Below are 19,421 nucleotides of genomic sequence, written 5' to 3' on the forward strand. Positions count from 1 at the left end.
AGGACAAAGTAGAACTGCCCCATGGGGTTTCCAAGGCTGTAATCTTTACAGGAACAGATTGCCAGGTTTTTTCTCCCACAGAGCCACTGGTAGGTTCAAACTCCAAACTTTTGGTTAGCAGCTGAGCTTTTAACCACTGAGCCACCGAGGCTCCTTCCTTTTAGTGATACATCATGCTAAATTCACGTTTCTTAGCCTGAGATTTGTGGCTGTCAACAACCATTGCTAACTTGCCATTCTACCTATCTTCTATTAAGCTTATAATCCACTCAGACCACCCTAGTCATTATACCTTGAGTTTGGCCTTATGCTTTTCCTCTTCTGAATATTTACTTATCTCACTAATCTCTATGCAAATCCTACTTTATTCCTTAAGACTTCATTTAAATCCTGTGTCTTCTGTGCTTGCTTGATTATTCAGTTAGAAGTCAGTCTCTTTGGTGTTCAAAAATAAAAATAGTCCATATTATCTAAATTATATATTTGTCACCTTAAACTACTTTGTGCTATTATCTTTTTGATTTTATGTTTCTTAAGAAGACTTTGTCTTATATGGTTTCATGTTCTATTGAGCATTGTTACGGTCCCTTGCACATTATGAGTTTTTGATATTTGTTATTGATTGTACTCAAATTACTGATTTGAATCATAATTAGAGTAAAATTTTATTTTCTGTTTTTCAGTTAACCTTTGTTCTAATCCTGAGGATAAGCTTCAAATTTATAGGGACAATTTTGAGAAGGCATACTTGGATTCAACAGAGAGATTTTATAGAACACAGGCACCCTCGTATTTACAACAAAATGGTGTACAGAATTATATGAAATATGTAAGTCAGAACTTAGCATATGTGATAATTTGAGCTATTTTCCTGATATTCTTAAAAATGATTGCTATTTTGTTTCTGGACAGGCAGATGCTAAATTAAAAGAGGAAGAAAAACGAGCACTACGTTACTTAGAAACAAGACGAGAATGTAACTCTGTTGAAGCAGTAAGTAATTTTGTAATTGTACATTCTGTGGAATTATTTGAAGTACAGTAGCCCAGTGATGGCAAATACATGATACACATAACATTATTCATCCTTTCTCATGTCCCTGACAAACATTACTGATTTATCATAATACTCTTTCCCAATGAGCTAAAGTACAGCTCCAGAAGGCAACTGATTCAGAACATATTGTTCTTCAGAGCCGGTATGCAAGATAAAATCTATTTGCCATCCCTGCTGTAGAGTTTACTATATTTAATGTGCTTAATTTTTAATCAGTCTCCTTGTAGTATGTGTTATGAATATCTAAAGTTAACCATTTATAGTGACATTCATGTTGCAAATAAAATACGGTCCCTAGAAGTCTGTGCCTTTAAAAAAAACATTTAGTTTATTCTACCTATTGTATATTCTCAGGAGAATAGCTGAAATTATTATAATAAAAATTAAATCACATTATTTAATACAAAGTATGATTCCCCCTTTGATCATGATATTAAAAATGGTTCTGAGTTACATACAGTTTTATTTAAATCCATGAATGCAGTACTTTTTACTTTGGATGTACAAACAAAATTCACGTTCACTTTTACTGTAACTTCAATCATTATTGAAACTGAATCAGAATAATTATGATGGAAAATAATTATTTTTTGAACTGATTTTAAATGGATTTGTTGTTTTGAATTAAATTTTGAAATTTTTCAAAATCTTCAGATTAGAGAGAGATTATGTCTTTTTTCAGTTCTCTCTTAGCGTGATTGAAGTTTGTGATCTGAAAAGAATTACTAAGTTAGAATCTGAGTATTAAAGCTCCATAGATGAATTTTTAAAAGGCAAAATGAAGACATGAGTCAAGTAATTTATCCCAGATCAAAACTCTTCTTTTAGAGAACAAAGATATGACTATATTTTTGAACTTAGAATAACATCTTTGTTGAATAATGATCCATTTCACCAGCTAATTATTTTATTTCATTTGGTAAAAATATATGTTCAAACTATCTAATGTGCTAACATGAATAAAATATAGTTCTGCTTGTGGTTGGAGGATGTTTTCCAAACTTCATCTTATAATAAGATAAAATATTATTTGATAAGAGAACACCAGTCTTTTATATTTGTTGTTTTATTTATATTATGTAACAAATTCCTCATTAAAAAAAGTACCTTTTAAGCAGAAGTAGTATCCATGGTAAATATCAGTCCTGGGCATTTCCCTTTACATGGAGAACTGATCTTAGTGTGCTTTAGTAAAAAAAAGTAAGAATCAAGTTGGATGGAATCTGGAAGTCTGCTCAGATATAGCAATATTTCCTTAAGTTCGTTTCAGTCTTCTGGGAACTGGGTTTAGTTTTAAATTTAAAGGAATAACGTTGTAGTTGGCCTATAACCAAACATGTTTCAACTATGATTGGGATTTTTTTTTCTTTTACCTCTCACTTCTCTTTGGCTTCTTCCATCCTGAAGGAGAGTCATGTTTATGGTTTGTTGAAAAGTATGCAGTGGTTATTCTCTTCATGGTTAAAATAACTTTGGTACTAGGTGGGAAAAAAAGGCTAATTTAGTGGTTGTTTATAGAAGTTCGTTATAGAAATTTAAAGCCAGGCTTGGGCTTTATTCAAAAGGCAGGGAAGGCCATTGAATGTTTTTTAGACAGGTGTGCTATGGACAGAGTTGTTCCTTAGGAAGACGAAAGATTAATTGGAGTGGGAAAGAGCTGAAAATAGGCAGAAGGATTTTGCAATACTCAAACAAGGTATTAAAATAATAAGGTAGGGTTTTAACAATAAAAATGGAAAGAACAAGTGTATAGATAGAGACTTCTCACAGGTGGGATATTGTATCATACTGAATGGGGCTAGATATGAGAGAATTGAGTCAATAATATTTCTGAACTGTTACAGAGGTCAGGTGTAAGAATAAGTCTTAGTGGAAGCAGAGAAAAATTAGTTCATTTGGGGGGATTTGAGTATTTTGAGCTGGTTGATGTGCCCGTAGCACTTGGGTGGGGACATTGCAATTTTATAACGTAGAATTGTTCTCTCTATTTCAGTTTATATAGCTGAGTTGTAGCATATGCGCATTAAACGTACGGAAGTTCAACTATATGGGTCCAACTAAGAGAATGACTGTAAGCTAGAGTAAGAAAAAGAGAATGTGTTAGTAAGGGAATGAAAAAGATAGAGATAAACAAATATATACCCGCAGACAATAATTAGTATAGAAGGGTTTAGTCTCCCTTTTTACTTTAATACACACGCATACATATCCACATATACACATTGGGAAAAAAACTTGAAATAGATGACATAAATCCCTCTGCCACAGTTACCAAGGTAAATGATTCTAGGATTTAAAGTATTTTTTTCTTATAGAATAGTCTCTTAAGTACAATATAGCTATATGTTTCCAAAGCAAGTGTACTTTATGGTGGACGTAAGAGGTTTATGTGATTTGTTTTTAATTTTGTTCTAATTTTCTGCTTATTATTTTTAAAATTAACCATTTTGATTGACATATAACATATATACAGGAAAGTGCACAAATCTTAAATGTGTAAGTGTAGTATCACAAAGTGAACATCTCAGAGAATCGATGATGTAACTCGAACAATAAAAGAATTCAGTAAAGTAGCAGGATATAGAATAGACATTCAGTAGTCTTTATGTACACAAATAATAAAGTATATAATGTTAGGGAAAACCTTATTTACAGTAGCAATAAACAATAATACTCAGAAATAAATTTATCAAGAAATGTGGAAAACCTATAAGAAGAAATTTTTAAACACTATTGAAAAACACAGAAATAGACTTGAAAAAGTGGAAAGTCATCCCTTTTTCTTAAATAGAATGACTCAAAATTGTAAAGATGTCAGTTCCCCCTGAATTAATTTATAAATTCGTGCAATTCCAGTAAAAATACCAACAACTATTTCATGAAGTTAGATAAGTTGATACTGAAGTTCATGTGGAAAAACAAACCTGAAAGAATAGCCAAGAAAACACTGGAAAAGAAAAACTATGAGGGGAACCTAGCCTTATGTGACATTAAAACCTCTACAGTTAAAACAGTGTGGTTTTGGCACATGAATAGACCAGCAAACTGGTGGAATGGAATAGAAAGTCCAGAAGTACACCCAAATACATATGGGAATTAACTGTATGATCTCAAATCAGTGGAGGTATAGGGATAGACTTTTTAATAAATGATCTGGGATAACTTGGTAGCCATTTGGAAAAAAGATAATTAGTTCCATATTTCTCATCATAAGATAGAATAAACACCAAATGGATCAGGGATCTAAATGTAAAAAATGAGACCATATAAATACTACAATTCCTCTTCAATCTTTCTGTAGGGAAACGCCTTTTAATATGACTCAAAATTTAGAGGTAATAAAAGATTGATAAATTTGACTACATTTTAAAAGTTGCATGGCAAAAACAAACAAACCCCACCATAAACAAAAGTCAAAAGACAACTGACAATCTGGGAAAAAAATACTTGCGACATGTATCACAGACAAAGGGCTAATATCTCTAATATATAAAGAATTTTTAAAAATAGGGAAAAAATGGAAAAAGATTATGAACAGACAGTTCATACAAAAATATACATAATAATGGCCATCAAACATATGAAAAAAATGTTCAAACTCATTCTTACAGAAGAATTCCAGCTAATAAATGTAGGAGGAAAGAGGGGAATAGACAATCACTATTAGGCAAATACCACAGTAATAATTTTTGCAGACAAACTCCACCAGTGGATACTAAAATTAATGGTTAAACATTTAAATAAAGAGAAATAGGATATTTTCATAGGTTCAAAGTATTTTCCCCAAGATATTAGCAGAGAGAAAAATAGTGACTTTGTAGTGGAGAAACCCAGCAGACACCATCTTAATCAAGTAATCATGGTGAACATAACCAGTAGTAGAACATACTGGCATCATGAACCCCTTGATAAGAAGCACTAAGAAGACACCATCTTTTCTGTGGTATCTTTGCCAAAATGGCATAATCTTATTCTAATCATTAGAAAAGATCAGAGAATCCTAAGTTAAGGGACAGTCTACAAAATAACTGGTTTAAAAGTGCCAGGGTCATAAAACACAAAAGACCAAGGAGCTGTCACAGCTTTGAGGAGATTAAGGAGATAGAACAACTAAATGCAGCGTGGGATCATGGATTGTTACTGTTATCAGGTACCATCCAGACAGCTTCAACTCAGAGTGACTGTATGTGTAACAGAACAAAACGTTGCGGAGTCCTGTGCCTTCTTCACAGTCGTTACCATATTTGAGCCCATTGTTGTAGCCTCTGTGTCACTCCATCTCAGTGAGGATCTCTTTTTTTGCTGACCCTCTACTTTACGAAGCAGGGTTCTGGAATAGGAAAAGTACGTAAGTGGAAAAACTGGTGAATTTCAGACAAGGTCTATAGTTACTTAATAGTATTATACCAATATTATTTTCCTGGTTTTGATATTTGTAGTATAGTTATCTAAGAGATTAACATTAGGGATGTATGGGCACTCTGTGCTATTTTTTGCAACTTTTCTGTAAGTCAAAAATCAGAAGTAAAAGTAAAATAAAAAAGATAATATTATGAGGATTTTTTTTTTATTCGAGAGGCATCAGTGGAGATGATCATATGATGTTTTCCGCCATTGAACTGATTCAGTAAATCACATTAACAGAGTTGAACCATTCTTGCACTTCAGGAATGAACACAAAGTTCTATTTTTAAGAGATAAAAATTTATATCCCAAAAGGATCTTGACATATTCTGTATAGCCAATAAAAGTAGCTCCCAGTATATTCCACTCACAACTTCTTATATGTACAATGTTTAGATGTTAAGTTTATTTGTTATGTAATCAAGTTAATGTCTTTAGGATCATTTTATAGGTTTATCCAAATTCAGTTTGTAATTGAATTAATTTGCGTGTCATTAGAATGGCAGGTTCTGAGAGATGAATCAGTGGAAAGTTAGTTTCACTGTGAGTTGTTTTGATATCACAGCATAAACATGCCAACAAGCAAAAGGTCGGGGTAGGGTGGGGAACAGAAAAACTGCCTTCTCTGAAGCCTAGGATATGTGTTGGAAAGCTATGGAAATAAATTTGGAAAAATAGTAGGCATGTTTCAGTTGCATTGTGGGGGACATTTGAATTCCAGGTTAATGTTTTTTAACTGGAATCTCTAGGACAAAGATTTTCCATGAGGGTAGTATCTATTTCCAGGGAGTGTTATAGAAATTTATGGAGGCATTTTTTGGTTGTCCAAATGATTGGATATTTATTGAATAGGAGTCCAGGAATGCTAGATGTCTCACAGTGCTTAGAACTGTCCCACATGAACAAGAATTATCCCACATCCCAAATTACTTTAGAATGTCTCACTCATTGGCCATTCATCTAAGAGAAAATTTTGTTTACACTTATCTGAGTCTAGAACTTAATTTTGTTTTACTTATAACCCCAAATATTTTTTGATAATTTCTATATACACTACATTTTCCAGTAATATTATTGTGTGAATTGAGTAAAGATAGTATTTTCTTTCGCTTTGAGTCTTAATAAAATAATTTCACAATCTAGACCTACAGTGATACTGTTCATAATATTTGAGTACCAGTATTCATGTGGTGGACTGCATTTGTAGTTTTCATATTCAGTGTGATCATACATACAGGTGCAAGTATCTAAATATCTCTTTTTGTATAGTGGTGGCCAAATATTTACAGGTTGAAATACATATTGACTTATTTTAAAGTACTTTCCTTTTATTTCTTCTGTATGTTATAGAGTATTATACTATTTTAGCAGTCTCGATGATGTAATAGGGACATTACTAGGTACACGATGACAAAGGAGTGGAAAGAAGGGAATGTAACAGTCGTTTAAAGAAAGAATCAATAGACATTTTAATGGTTTGGAGGATAATTGAAAGATGCAAACCTAGGTTATTGGAGGAATTTGAGTAGAAAGTCTGTGGGGAGCTAGTTTTAAGAGCTCTCACTGGTTGTTGAATGATTATATAATTAGAAGAGCTTAAGGAGTCCCTGAGTGGTGCAAATGGTTAATGCGATCGGCTGCTAACTGGAAGGTTGGTGGTTTGATTGCACCCAGAGGCACCTTGGAAGAAAGTCCTGGTAATCTACTTCCAAAAAAGCAGCCATCAAAAACTCTGGAGCACAGACGCTTATAAGTCGGAGTCGACTCGACAGCAGCTGGTTTGGTTACTGGATTTTTAGGAACCCTAAAGGAATTTTAACTTAATATTTTGGGAACAGGAATGTGTGTAAATACTAATCACCACACTTAGGCAGTACTTTTAAAGTAATGAAAAATCACTGTCTTCAGGATTACATGTTTAATGATGATTTACAGCTTTGGTTGCCTGGCTGCAAACTAGTGCTTTTTTCACTGGACTACTTTCCTGCCAGTGTGATGACCCATGGAAATATGGATAAAAATGATATAATCTAAGGATTAAAAAAAAAAATTTTTTTTTTTTTTTTTTGGTGAATGTAACTTTGGCCTGTTGGGGGATAGGATCCTATAGCTAGAGATTATAATCCTTTAGTTTTTAATTAAACCATTTGACCTATGTTTATTGAACACTCATTCATTCAACAAACATTTATTTTGTCCCTGCAGTAAAGCAGATGGAGGGGATACAGCATGAACAAAACAAAGCCACTTGCTCTTACAGAGCTAACATTCTGGTGGAGACTGTCAGATATGGACAAGTTTTCATTTATGCTCTTACAGATATCCTTGTGTGGTTGAAGTCCTGATAATGGTAAAATAGAGTCTTAAAGTGGAGAAACCTAAGATAATTTTTTAGTTTGACTCAATTCTATTTTATAGCTAAGGAAATCAAAGCAAATTATTACTTACACAAAGTTACATAACTAATGAAAATCAAAACTGTTCTTGTTGCTTTTTACTAAATTTCAGTGAAGTCGAACGAATTATTTAAGTACCACTAAAAGAAGAATCTACCACATCACTTAGCCTTATCTGTCCCACTTTTCATCTTCACAGACATAAAGGTCCATTCATTTAACAAATACTTACTGAGTGCCTGCTGAGTTTTGTGGCAGGTATCATCCTTAAAGAGTTTATAGTCTTGCTATCGAGGAGGGTAAAACATCAAGCACATTGATAGTTAAAGTGTTTCACCTTGCAGACCTCTGGGGAGAGATTGCTATGGATTAGAAGTTGTGCTCATCTCAGGCAAACAAATACAGGAGTTGATGGCATATGGCAAAAATTTTTTTTCTTCACGGAAGCTAGCAAAAGGAGACAGAAAGGGAATACAAGGTGAGAGAGATGGTTTATCACTATCCTTTCCATTCTAGATGTATTTTTCAATTAACTAGTATATATTTAGGATCCACTATGTTTAGTACTTTGGTACATGATGGGGAGGAAATTACAAAAGGGCAGTAACATGGTGTCTGCCTTCAAGGAACTGACCCTCTTGTTAGGACAAGACTCATCTGAAATAAGGAGAGAACTCTATCAAACGGTCCCCCTTTCTTTGTTTTGCCTGTGTGTTGACTTTTCAGTACACAGGGATCTATATCATAAATATTCTCTTTATTTTTTAAAAAAGCTTTCTTATGAAAGTTTTCAAATACACACAAGAGTAGAGAAAATAGTATAAGGAACCTTACTTCCTATACCCAGACCCCAGATTCCAGAATTATAGTTGAGTCATACTTGCTTGGTTGATCCCTTTTTCTTTTCCTTTTTAAATTCTTTTTCCCTTCCCTTCCTTCCCCCGCACCCGCCTTTTTCATTCCTTCTTTCTTTCTACCTCTAGCATTTTAAAACAAATTTCAGACATTGTGCATTTTTACTCCAACCATTTCTGTATTATACCATTATTTCTCATGTCTGCATAATATTTCATTTTATGTATGTACTGTAATATACTTAACCAGTCCAGTAATGATGGGCATTTTCATTGTTTATAGTTTATTTCTGATAAATACTTCTTCCTGGAACATCCGTATATGCTTGTATCTTTTCAACATCCTTATACATAACGTCTTTTCTCACGCTTGGCATTCTCTTTTGACTAAATTCTTGGAAATGAGATTGCTGAAACAAAGGGTATGAACTTTTTACAAACTGCTACATCATACCAAACTGACCTTCAGAAAAGTTGTAGTAATTCTTACTACCATCAACTGTGTGTCTGTTTATCCATAGCTTTGCAGAATTGGGTTATCTTAGCCTTTTAATCTTGGCCATTCTGGCAGTATGATAGATTAAAAAATATTTTTTAGGTGATTTAAAAATTATTAATGAAACTGGGCATCTTTATTCTTTTTTTAATACTTTTTTTTATTGTGGTAAATATATAGGTAACAAAACATTTTCCTTTTCAAAAATCTTCACATGTACAGTTAGTTTAGTGACATTAAATATGTTCATCAGTTGTTCAATAATCACCATTAACCATTCTCTAATTTTTCCATCACCCTTAACAGAAGCTTAATGTCCCCTAATCTTTATTCCCTAATCTTTATTCTTATTATTGACCTTTTGTGAGTTCAGGCTAATCTTTCATACATCACTTTCATTGTTTTGCTTCTTTATTCAAAAACCAGAGCATCATTATTTTGCTATCCCTGATTTTTAAGACCCTTCGTAATTAGGCCCTAACCTCGTTTTCTAATTTTGTTGTTGTTAGTTGCCATCGGGTCAACTTCAACTCACGGCAACCCCATGTACAACAGAACAAAATGATGCCCAAGTGATCGCTGGTATGCCCAAGTCCATGGTTGTGGCCACTGTGTATTTTGATTGCCTTCCAACCTAGGGGCCTCATCTTCCAATACTATATTGGACAATATTCTTTTATGAGCTATAGGATTTTCTTTGGCTAGTTTTTGGAAGTAAACTGTCAGGCCTTTCTTCCTAGCCTGTCTTAGTCAAGAAGTTCCACTGAAATCTGTCCACCATGGTTGACCCTGCTGGTATTTTTGAAATACTGGTGACATAGCTTCCAGCATCATAGCAGTACACAAGCCACAATACGACGAACTGACAGACAGGTGGTGGTTTCTAATTTTAGTTCTTTATAATGTCCAGCAAGAGTCCCTGGGTGGTGCAAATGGTTAATGTGCTCAGCTGCTAACCAAAAGGTTGGAAGTTTGAGTCCACACAGAGGCACCTTGGAAGAAAGACCTGCTGACCTACTTCTGGAAAATCAGCCACTGGAAACCCTGTGGAGCGGTTTTACTCTGATAGTCATGATTCTGCTATGAGTCAGAATCAACTTAACTGGCACCTGGTGGTTTTAATGTCTAGCAAGAGTGTTTCTACTCTAATAAGGCCTATTTCTCATTCATAACTCATCTTTTCCATTTTCATTTTCTTGGATTCATTTTTAGTAATATTTTATTTTTCTTTTGCGTATTCATATCCTTCAGAATCCTTATATCACATCTTGTAATGAAGAAATCCCCAAATTCTCTAAAAACAAAGAAACAAACCCGTTGCCATCAAGTTGATTCCGACTCATAGTGACCCTATAGGACAGGGTAGAACTGCCCCATAGGGTTTCCAAGGAGCAGCTGGTGGATTGGAACTACTGACCTTTTAGTTAGCAGCTGAGCTCTTAACCACTGTGCCACCAGGGCTTCCCAGATTCTCTAGCCTTTATCAGTTTTCTCTTATTTAAATTCCCACAGAAGCAATTGTTTTTACCACTTGATTTAGTGGCAAATTATAGACCACTTTGTGGTGTTACTTATCAAGCACCAACTGTGTAGGAAGCCATGCGTATATAGTTTGGGGACAGAATGTAATCTCTGTCCTTGTGAAAGTTATAGTGTAGTGATGATGAATTTATTTCCATTTCTATGGTTATTAGTGAAGTTGAACTTCTTTTCATATACCTTTGTACATATGAAATCTGCACACGTTTTTAGATATATAGTTATATTTCCCTAACTGGATTGTGAGATCTTTGAGGGTGGTATTAACTATATTTTATTCTTCTCTATTCCTTACAACGGAGCCCTGGTGGCGCAGCAATTAAGAGCTTGCCTGCTAACCAAAAGGTCGACATTTCAAATCTACCAACTGCTTCTTGGAAACCCTATGAGCCGTTCCACTCTGTCCTGTAGGTTCGCTATGAGTCAAAATCAACTCGACAGCAACGGGTATTCCTTACAACACTTAACTCAGTTCTGAGCATGTAACCATTGCTAAGTACATACTTTCTATTGTTGTTGTTAGGTGCCGTCGGGTCAGTTTTGACTCATAGCAACCCCACATGACAGAGTGGAACTGCCCCACAGGGTTTTCTAGACTATAATGTTTACGGAAGCTGATTGCCAGGTCTTTCTCCAGTGGAGCTGCTGGGTGGGTTCAAACCAACAACGTTTTGGTTAGCAGCCAAGTGCTTAACTATTATGCTACCAGGGCTCCTTTCTGTCTCTGTTAGCGTAGTAATAAAAGTTGAAGGCTGTAGAGTCACATACATAGCCTCAAATTGCAACTAAAGACCTTATGAACTGTGCAACACTTGCAAGTAACTTAACCTCTCTCAGCTTGTTTCCTTATGTTAAATATGTTTCATAAGATTGTCATGTGGGTTAAAGGAGATAATGTATGTAAAACATTTAGCAACAATGCCTGGTACATAGTAAGTGATCATTAAAAGATACCTGCTATTATTATAATAATTGTTTATTTGTTTAACCTGTCAAGGTAGAATCTGCTTCCGTGACCCCCTTTTTTTTTCCTAACCCCTTTTATCTATGCGGTTAACCAGTTCTGTCCAACTTACTTCAATTATCTTGTCAATTTGGCCTCTCCTTTTAATCCTCATTGTAACCCATGGAAAGAAATTCATTTTGTATTGTGGCTTAGTATATATGTGTTTATATCTAACAGAAAGTTCTGTGAACTAAGATTTATTGTTACTATGTGGGATGCACTCCGATATTTTTCTGTTATTTGTCATAAAAAAAGCTGGTCTCAAGCCATTAAAACTGATTTCACAACACACAGTTTGAAATACACTGGTCTAGATTTTTGGAGTCTGTAAAATTTGGCTTACTCCTGAACATTATCATGCTCAAGTGTAACTTTGCAATGAAAGTAGAGATCGGAGACCAAGTGCCTGGGGCTTGGAGTTTATTTCTTCTTTTCGATTGCATTTTCTCTTTGCTCTCCATTAGTTAGAAATAGTTAGATTTACCACTTCTGAATCTGTTCTCACTGCTGAGGCCGTGCACATTTCAGAGCTGGTATAGGATTTAGAGCTTGTAGACAGCTTCCCATCTTTAATAGAGCGAGAATTTCTGAACCACTTTGTATATTGTTTTTCTTTGGACAGAAATTGAGATAAATGAATTAAAAAGTAGTTAGCATAATTTATGAAGAGGAGTTTGAAAAATATTTTTTATTCTGGAAAAGTTTTTAACATTTAAATAAGTGGAAAGAGTAGTATAATGAACCTCCATTACCTAAATACAACTTCAGTAATTATCAACAGTATGTCAGTTTCAAAAGGAATTTTTAAACAAAGGACTTTTAAGGCATACATAATTCCCTTTCTTAGTACAGACAGACTTAGATCTGTTTTTTGGAGGAGATATATCAGCCTTAGTGTACCTTGCTTCAGTACTCACAGCTTACTCATTTTATGTGATCCCTGCAAGAGGAGTAAATCATTACATGACATGAGGGAGTAGGGGTAGGGTGGAAATCTTCTACCCTATTTGAGGAATTCTCCTGAGGGACTCCTAGAACACTGAACCTTCGCTGCTTTACTTGAAGTATTTCACCAGCCTTCTTTACCATTCTTCCTCCCTTCATATCACCTGCCTTACTACTATTAGACTGATCTTTTAAAAACGGCCTGGAGGTAGGAAAAGCTTAATGCTCTGTTTAAAATAGATTTTTTCATTCATAATCTGTCTCCAGCCTCCCTTTCTAACCTTTTCCACTGTCTGTCTTTTCCCTATCATATTCTTACTGTTCCCAGAATACTCAGTCCGCTTTAGGACTTGTTCTTATCTTTCAAGGTCCAATTTAGATATCATCTTGTGGATGAAGCCTTTTTAATTACTGCAGAAAGAAGTAGTACCTTTGCTGCTGTTGCTGTTATTTATAGGAGTGTGTGTGTGTGTGTAATGTCACTTAAATGAATTACCTTAAATTCTTATCAGTTTACCTTTGCCCCCCACCATGCCCTCAGTTAAACAGTGATTTCCAGAACAGGGATTCTTATTCTTCTTTGTCTCCTAAATATTTCTTTGGTGCTCGCACATAATAGGCACCCAGTAATGGTTTGTTGAATGAATGTATTCATACTTTTGGAATTTTAGAATCTGATTGTTACACAGCCTGTCTAGTTAGGAAGAGTTAATCAGGTTTTATTTTGTTCTTATATATTTTTTAGTTGTTTCTTTTTTTTCTCCTTTTCCCAGAAACTTTTTGTTAAAATTTCTAGAGAACTTAAGTTTAATGAACTTTTTCCTGAGGGGGGCGTATAGTTAAGTTGTAAACTAGCATAAACTGTCCAGCTCCGACCATCCTGTAGTACAGGTAAGTAAAATCTACTTTTAGGATACTTAAGTTTTTTCTGCTGTTAAACAGTTTCGTTTTATTTTGTGAGTTGGAATAGACTTGTGCTATAAAGTTTATAGATGCCTTGACCAATTTTTAATATATTTCAGCTCATGGAATGCTGTGTAAATGCCCTGGTGACATCCTTTAAAGAGACTATCTTAGCAGAATGCCAAGGCATGATCAAGAGAAATGAAACTGAAAGTAGGTAAAACCTCATGTACAGTCATCTTATCTTTTAAGCGGGTATCTTTGAAACAAATCACTTAATAAATTGCTGTTGATACATAATGTCTATTTGTTAAAGTGAACTGTGTTTAAAGGCAGTGGTAAAATATTTAGCACAGTTAGGATCACTATTTCTAAACTTATATTTAAACATTTTCCCCTTAAATATTAGTGCTATTTTATTTTCCTAGTACGTGAACTTCCATTTGTTCTCAAAAGTAGGACCCTGCTTTTAAAGGCCAGTTTACATAGTAAACACATGGGATAGGATACCTTTTCAAAAAAACCGTTGCTGTCGAGTTGATTGCGACTCATAGTACTAGATATTTGACCTTTGCAAAGAACCTTGTAGTGAATCTTTTTAGAAAGTAATAAAACGCTTTGTTAACAATGTGCATTCCCTCCCCCAAAAAATACTTTACAGTTTAAAAGCTGAAGTGTATTTCTTTTATTACTTAAATGTTTTCTTAATAAAGATTTGTTTTGGAGGCTAGTAAGTACAGTATAAACAAAAAGAATGCAGTAAAAATTACCTGTATTCCCATTACCCAGAGATAACATTTTAATGTATTACACTCCATATTTTATTGTGTCTAACTGCAAGGTCCCATTAAATCTCTAGTTGCATTGAAAGTGTGCATATCAATTCACTTAAATTCATTTATTCACTAGGAGCATTTCATAGTAAAAATCAAGGTGCTCTTTGGCATAAGTGAAATATTTGAATTTCCATACTCCAATCAAAGTAGAGTTCTGTCTGATCCCTGTCAGACTGCCTTTAAAAGGTTTTATTTAGTCATAACCAGTACTGTGAGGTGGATTTTTGTGAAGGTCAGTTAAACAGTATAACATATGAGGAGGTGCTTTGTAAACTGAACAGTTCTTTATGGATACAGTTTTATATTAATGGTTTCTAATACACTTTTCTCTTATAATCATCACTCTGAAAAATCTGATGACATGACTTTTACCCTTAATGATGTGGCTATATATTTAATATTGTATCTACTTTATGAAATGTACTTATCTTCTTTGTAAACTTTTTACTTCTTAGAATTAAAAATATTTCGTCATGTTGGGCCTAAAATGACTCACCTTTTAAGAGAAGTTGAGTTTTGCAGAATGTGATCACTTCTAAATTTGAAATTTTTTTCTAATGTTATACTTTTATCAAACTGAGAAGATAGATCAGGAAGTCCTACTTACTATAATAACTCCTAAACCAACTGTACCCACAGAATACCATTAGGATATTCTTACTAATGTAGGCATTCTAGACGCATGAGATTAATCTGAGAGAAAATTTATTCTAGTTGATGAAATGATTACATAAGTGTGTTATATCCTTTCAGAATTACATTTAATGTTTTCATTGATGGACAAAGTTCCAAATGGGATAGAACCAATGTTGAAAGACTTGGAAGAACATATTATTAGTGCTGGCCTGGCAGATATGGTAGCAGCTGCTGAAACAATTACTACTGTAAGTTTTCTTCAACGGCAGTGATAAATGTATATCAAAACTTGTAAAAATGTGAGATTGAGTATTTAAAATAGTAATTGAAATGGCAAGACAGTAATACTGAAATACCTTTTAATTTTATTATTAAAATTAAAATCATATTTATATTTTCTCAGTTTTCTTTGCATTTCTCTTTTAAAATCTCAATTGAATATAAAACATTTTATTTCTAGGACTCTGAGAAATATGTTGAGCAGTTACTTACACTATTTAATAGATTTAGTAAACTCGTCAAAGAAGCTTTTCAAGATGATCCACGATTTCTTACTGCAAGAGATAAGGTATATATTCCTATATATTAACACTTTGTATTAAAAAAGTTACTGTCATAGTGTACTTTTAATAAAATTTGGTTCATTATGCTATTAAGTAACAATCTAACCTGGCAACTTATTTTTCATCAGTGGAGGGCAGCTATATTTATTATATTTGGTTTGATAAATGTTTTTGTAAGTGTTGGGTATGCCTGTGATCTAGAATTTAGCTAGAAAGTTGCTCTTTCTGATTTTTCCAAGAATGTCTTCCTATGTTTTAATATTATTATTATTGAATTCCTATTCATCCATCCTTCCTTTAAGACCCAGCTCAAAGTATACTTACTCGGAAACTTCCTTCATACACAGCCAATCCCAAGCAGAGTTGCTCCTCCCTCCTGTGTCCTCTCACAGGGCTCCTGTAAGAGTTATGTCACTTCTGTACTTGCATTCCAGATGCATGGCATTTGCATTGCATACCATCTCTTTTCCCATTCTCACTAGTGTGGGGTGATGATAATGAAACAGTATTATTCTTAGAGATATCTTTTTAAATGTCATAAACCTATCACTTAAAATTATCATTAGTTTTTTCCCTGTCTACTATGACTTTAAAAAGAAGACAATCAACTTTCTCCAGTAAACTTTTTTGTCTTACTCACTTTAGTTTGCCTACTTAAAAATAAATAAAATAAGTAGAGTAGAGAAGGAGTTAGGGGAGTAGTATGGTTGTGGTGGGGTGAGTGTTCCAGGTAGAGGGAACCATGGGTGCAAAGACCCCAAGGCGCAGGAACGTACCTGTAATGTTTGAGGAACAGCAGAAAAGGCCATTGTGGCCAAAGTGGATTGCGTGAGGGGGAGAATAGTAGGAAATGAAGTCAGAGAGCTAACAGGAGGCCAGATCAAGCAAGACTTTGTAAGCCATGGTAAGGAATTTGGTTTTCACTCTGTGAGTAGGATGAGAAGCAACTGAAAGATTTTGAACAGAGTGGCTGGACCTGACTTACATTTTAACAGGGTCACTCTGGCTACTGCAGAAAGAGTAAACTGATAGGGGGCAAGAGAAGAAGGAAGAATCCTAGTTAGAAAACTAAATAATTCAATTAAGTGATGATGGAGAATTGGCCTAGAGTGATAGTGGATAGAGGTACTCAGAAGTGGTTGAATTCTGATTATAGTACGAAAATAGGCTATACAGGATTTGCTAATGAATAAGATGTGGAATGTGATAGAAAGAGACCAGTCAAGATTGGTTCTAGTCAATTGGAAGGACATGCTAACTAAGATGGGGAAGACTATGGGAAAAGTGGGTTTTGGGGAGATGGCGCAGAGAGATCAGGAACTCAGTTTTAGACAATTTAAGTTAATTTTGAAATGTTATTAAACATCTATGTGGAAATGTCGAGTATGGAGTTTAAGGGTTAGAACGGGGCTAGAAAAATTTGGAAGCTTCAGCTATAGATGGTATTTGAAGAACTAAGACTGGATATGATCATTAAAGTAATGAGTAAAGATAGAGAAGAGATCCAAGGACTGGCCTAGGGCATAGTGACAACATTAGTTGTCAGAAAAATAAGGAACCAGCAAAGGAAAATGAGCGAAAGACCTGGAGAGTGTGGATGGGGTGCTAGAAAACAGTGGAAAGTGCTTTCAGAAAGAGTGCATGCTTGCTGATAATGCAGGTAGGATGGGGGTTAATCATTGTGTTCAGCAACGTGAAGGTTGTCAGTGACTTTGACAAGACTATTTGGGTGTAGCAATGGTGGTACTATGAAAGCCTGATTAGAGGGTTTCCAATAAGAATGGCAGATGAGAAGTTGGAGACAGTGAGTTAGATAATTCTTCAAGGAGTTTGGCTTAAAGAGTGGGAGAGAAATGGGGCAGTAACTGAAGGTGGGCAAAACCAAAAAAGAGTTTTTAAGACACAAAAAATACAGTTTTGTATGCTGAGGAGATAGAACCAATGGAGAAGGGAAAATTGATGCAGGAGAAGGAAGAGGGAGTTAACTTGGGCAAAAGGGAATGAGTTCTAGAGTTCAAGTAGAAGGGCTGCTTTCTGCCTTGGAGCAAGAAGAGCTTATCCATGGTAATGAGAGAGAAGGCAGAATATGAGCATGGATGCAGGTAGGTGGTGGTGGTCTGTGGAAGCTGTCTTCTATTTACTTCAGTTTTCTCAGTTAAATAGGAAACCACATCATCAGCTGAGAGTGTACAGGAGGGAGGAAATAATGGAGGTCTGAGGAGAAAGGACATGGTATGAAAATGGTAGGAGAGAAAGAGAGTGAGCAGATGAGAAAATGGTACGGTTGTCAGGCAGCATTAAGGCCCTACTTGAGAATAATGATACTCACGACAGAGCACAGCTTGAAAAATTCAGTCAGGTCAAATACACCATTAAAAATAAATAAAAACTAATTTATATTTTTATGCATTTTTGTAAGTGTAACAACTCTGTGCGTTTTAAATACTAAAAGTAATGTTCGTGTTTTATTTCAACTTATTTTCAGGCATATAAAGCAGTTGTTAATGATGCTACCATATTTAAACTTGAATTACCTTTGAAGCAGAAAGGGTAAGTTTTCTAAAACCATATTTTTAAGATTCTTGAAAATTTTTTAGTGTATTATATGTTACTGGATATGCAAGATGCCCTCTTACCCTAGTCCTATTAGGTTTTATTTTATTTTTTTAATTTACAGTCTTTGCTGACTTTAGTTATTAAAAAAAAAAAAACCTGTAAAATATAAAATACTGACAATACCAGGTGCTGACAAGGATGCAGAGCAGCTGAAACTCTGATACATAGTTGGTGGAAATGCAAAATGGTACAAAATGATACAGCCTCTCTGGAAAACAATTTCCTTATAAAGTTTTATAGTGTCTTATTAAGGTAAATATATATTTAACACCTGACACAGCAATTCCACTGTGGGTATTTACCCTAGAGTATTGAAGAATTATGGCCGTACATAAATGTTTATAGCAACTCTATTAGTAATTACTAGATATTGTAAAGAATCCGAAGTTTCTTTAATGGATAAATGCATAAACAAACAGTAGTGCAGCCATAAAATGGAGTACTACTCAGCATTAGAAAGGATGAACTTGTGATACACACAATAATTTGCATGAATCTCAAAGCTAGTCTGAAAAGGTTATATACAGTAAGATTCCATTTATATGACATTATATAGAATGTCACTATAGAAAAAACTATAGTGACAGAACAGATCAGGGATTGCAGGGGTTATATATACAGCAAGATTATGATTACAAAAGATTAGTTTTTTGGTATGGTGAAACTGTCCTGTATCTTGATTGTGGTGGTAGTTACATCTGAATCTATGCATGTGTTAAAATTGATAGAAATGTACAAGAAAAATTGTCAGTTTTATTGCACGTTATTTTTAAAAATAAAATGAAAAAAAAAAGCTGTTTCAATTTGTGATTTTATATTAAATTATTTCCTTTTATGACCAAATAGTGTTGACCTTATTTTTTTAAGTAGAAAAGTGTTCTTAATCTTTTAGACTTCCCTCCTTATTTGTCACCAAAGTTATTCTTTTACCTGTAAAACTATGGAAAATGGCTCAATTTACCAGGATAATGTTTATAAATTTTTACGTTACCCTTTTAAAAATTGATTTCTTATTGATAAAATAAATTTGCTTGTGCTAAATACTATTTATGATGGCATTGGTGGTTCAGTAGTAGAATTCTCACCTTCTGTGCGGGAGACCTAGGTTCAGTTCCTGGCCAGTGTACCTCAAATGCAGTCACTGCTCACCTGTCACTGGAGGCTTGAGTGT

At 34.4% G+C, this 19,421-nt stretch overlaps 1 protein-coding gene across 5 annotated transcripts in view; it reads left to right on the forward strand.

Annotated features, from left to right (window-relative positions):
• CUL5 (cullin 5) overlaps positions 1–19,421 on the forward strand; it is a 90,121-nt gene that overhangs the window by 54,623 nt on the left and 16,077 nt on the right. For all 5 annotated transcript variants that reach the window (XM_004382474.2, XM_023736949.1, XM_023736947.1 and 2 more), the window contains 6 exons: positions 684–829; positions 913–993; positions 13,719–13,812; positions 15,189–15,319; positions 15,532–15,639; positions 18,120–18,184. In XM_004382474.2, the coding sequence (XP_004382531.1) occupies positions 684–829; positions 913–993; positions 13,719–13,812; positions 15,189–15,319; positions 15,532–15,639; positions 18,120–18,184 (625 nt within the window). The remainder of the gene's footprint in view (positions 1–683; positions 830–912; positions 994–13,718; positions 13,813–15,188; positions 15,320–15,531; positions 15,640–18,119; positions 18,185–19,421) is intronic.

This window comes from Trichechus manatus, unplaced genomic scaffold, assembly GCF_000243295.1.
Source record: "Trichechus manatus latirostris isolate Lorelei unplaced genomic scaffold, TriManLat1.0 scaffold00094, whole genome shotgun sequence".
Lineage (NCBI taxonomy): Eukaryota > Metazoa > Chordata > Mammalia > Sirenia > Trichechidae > Trichechus > Trichechus manatus.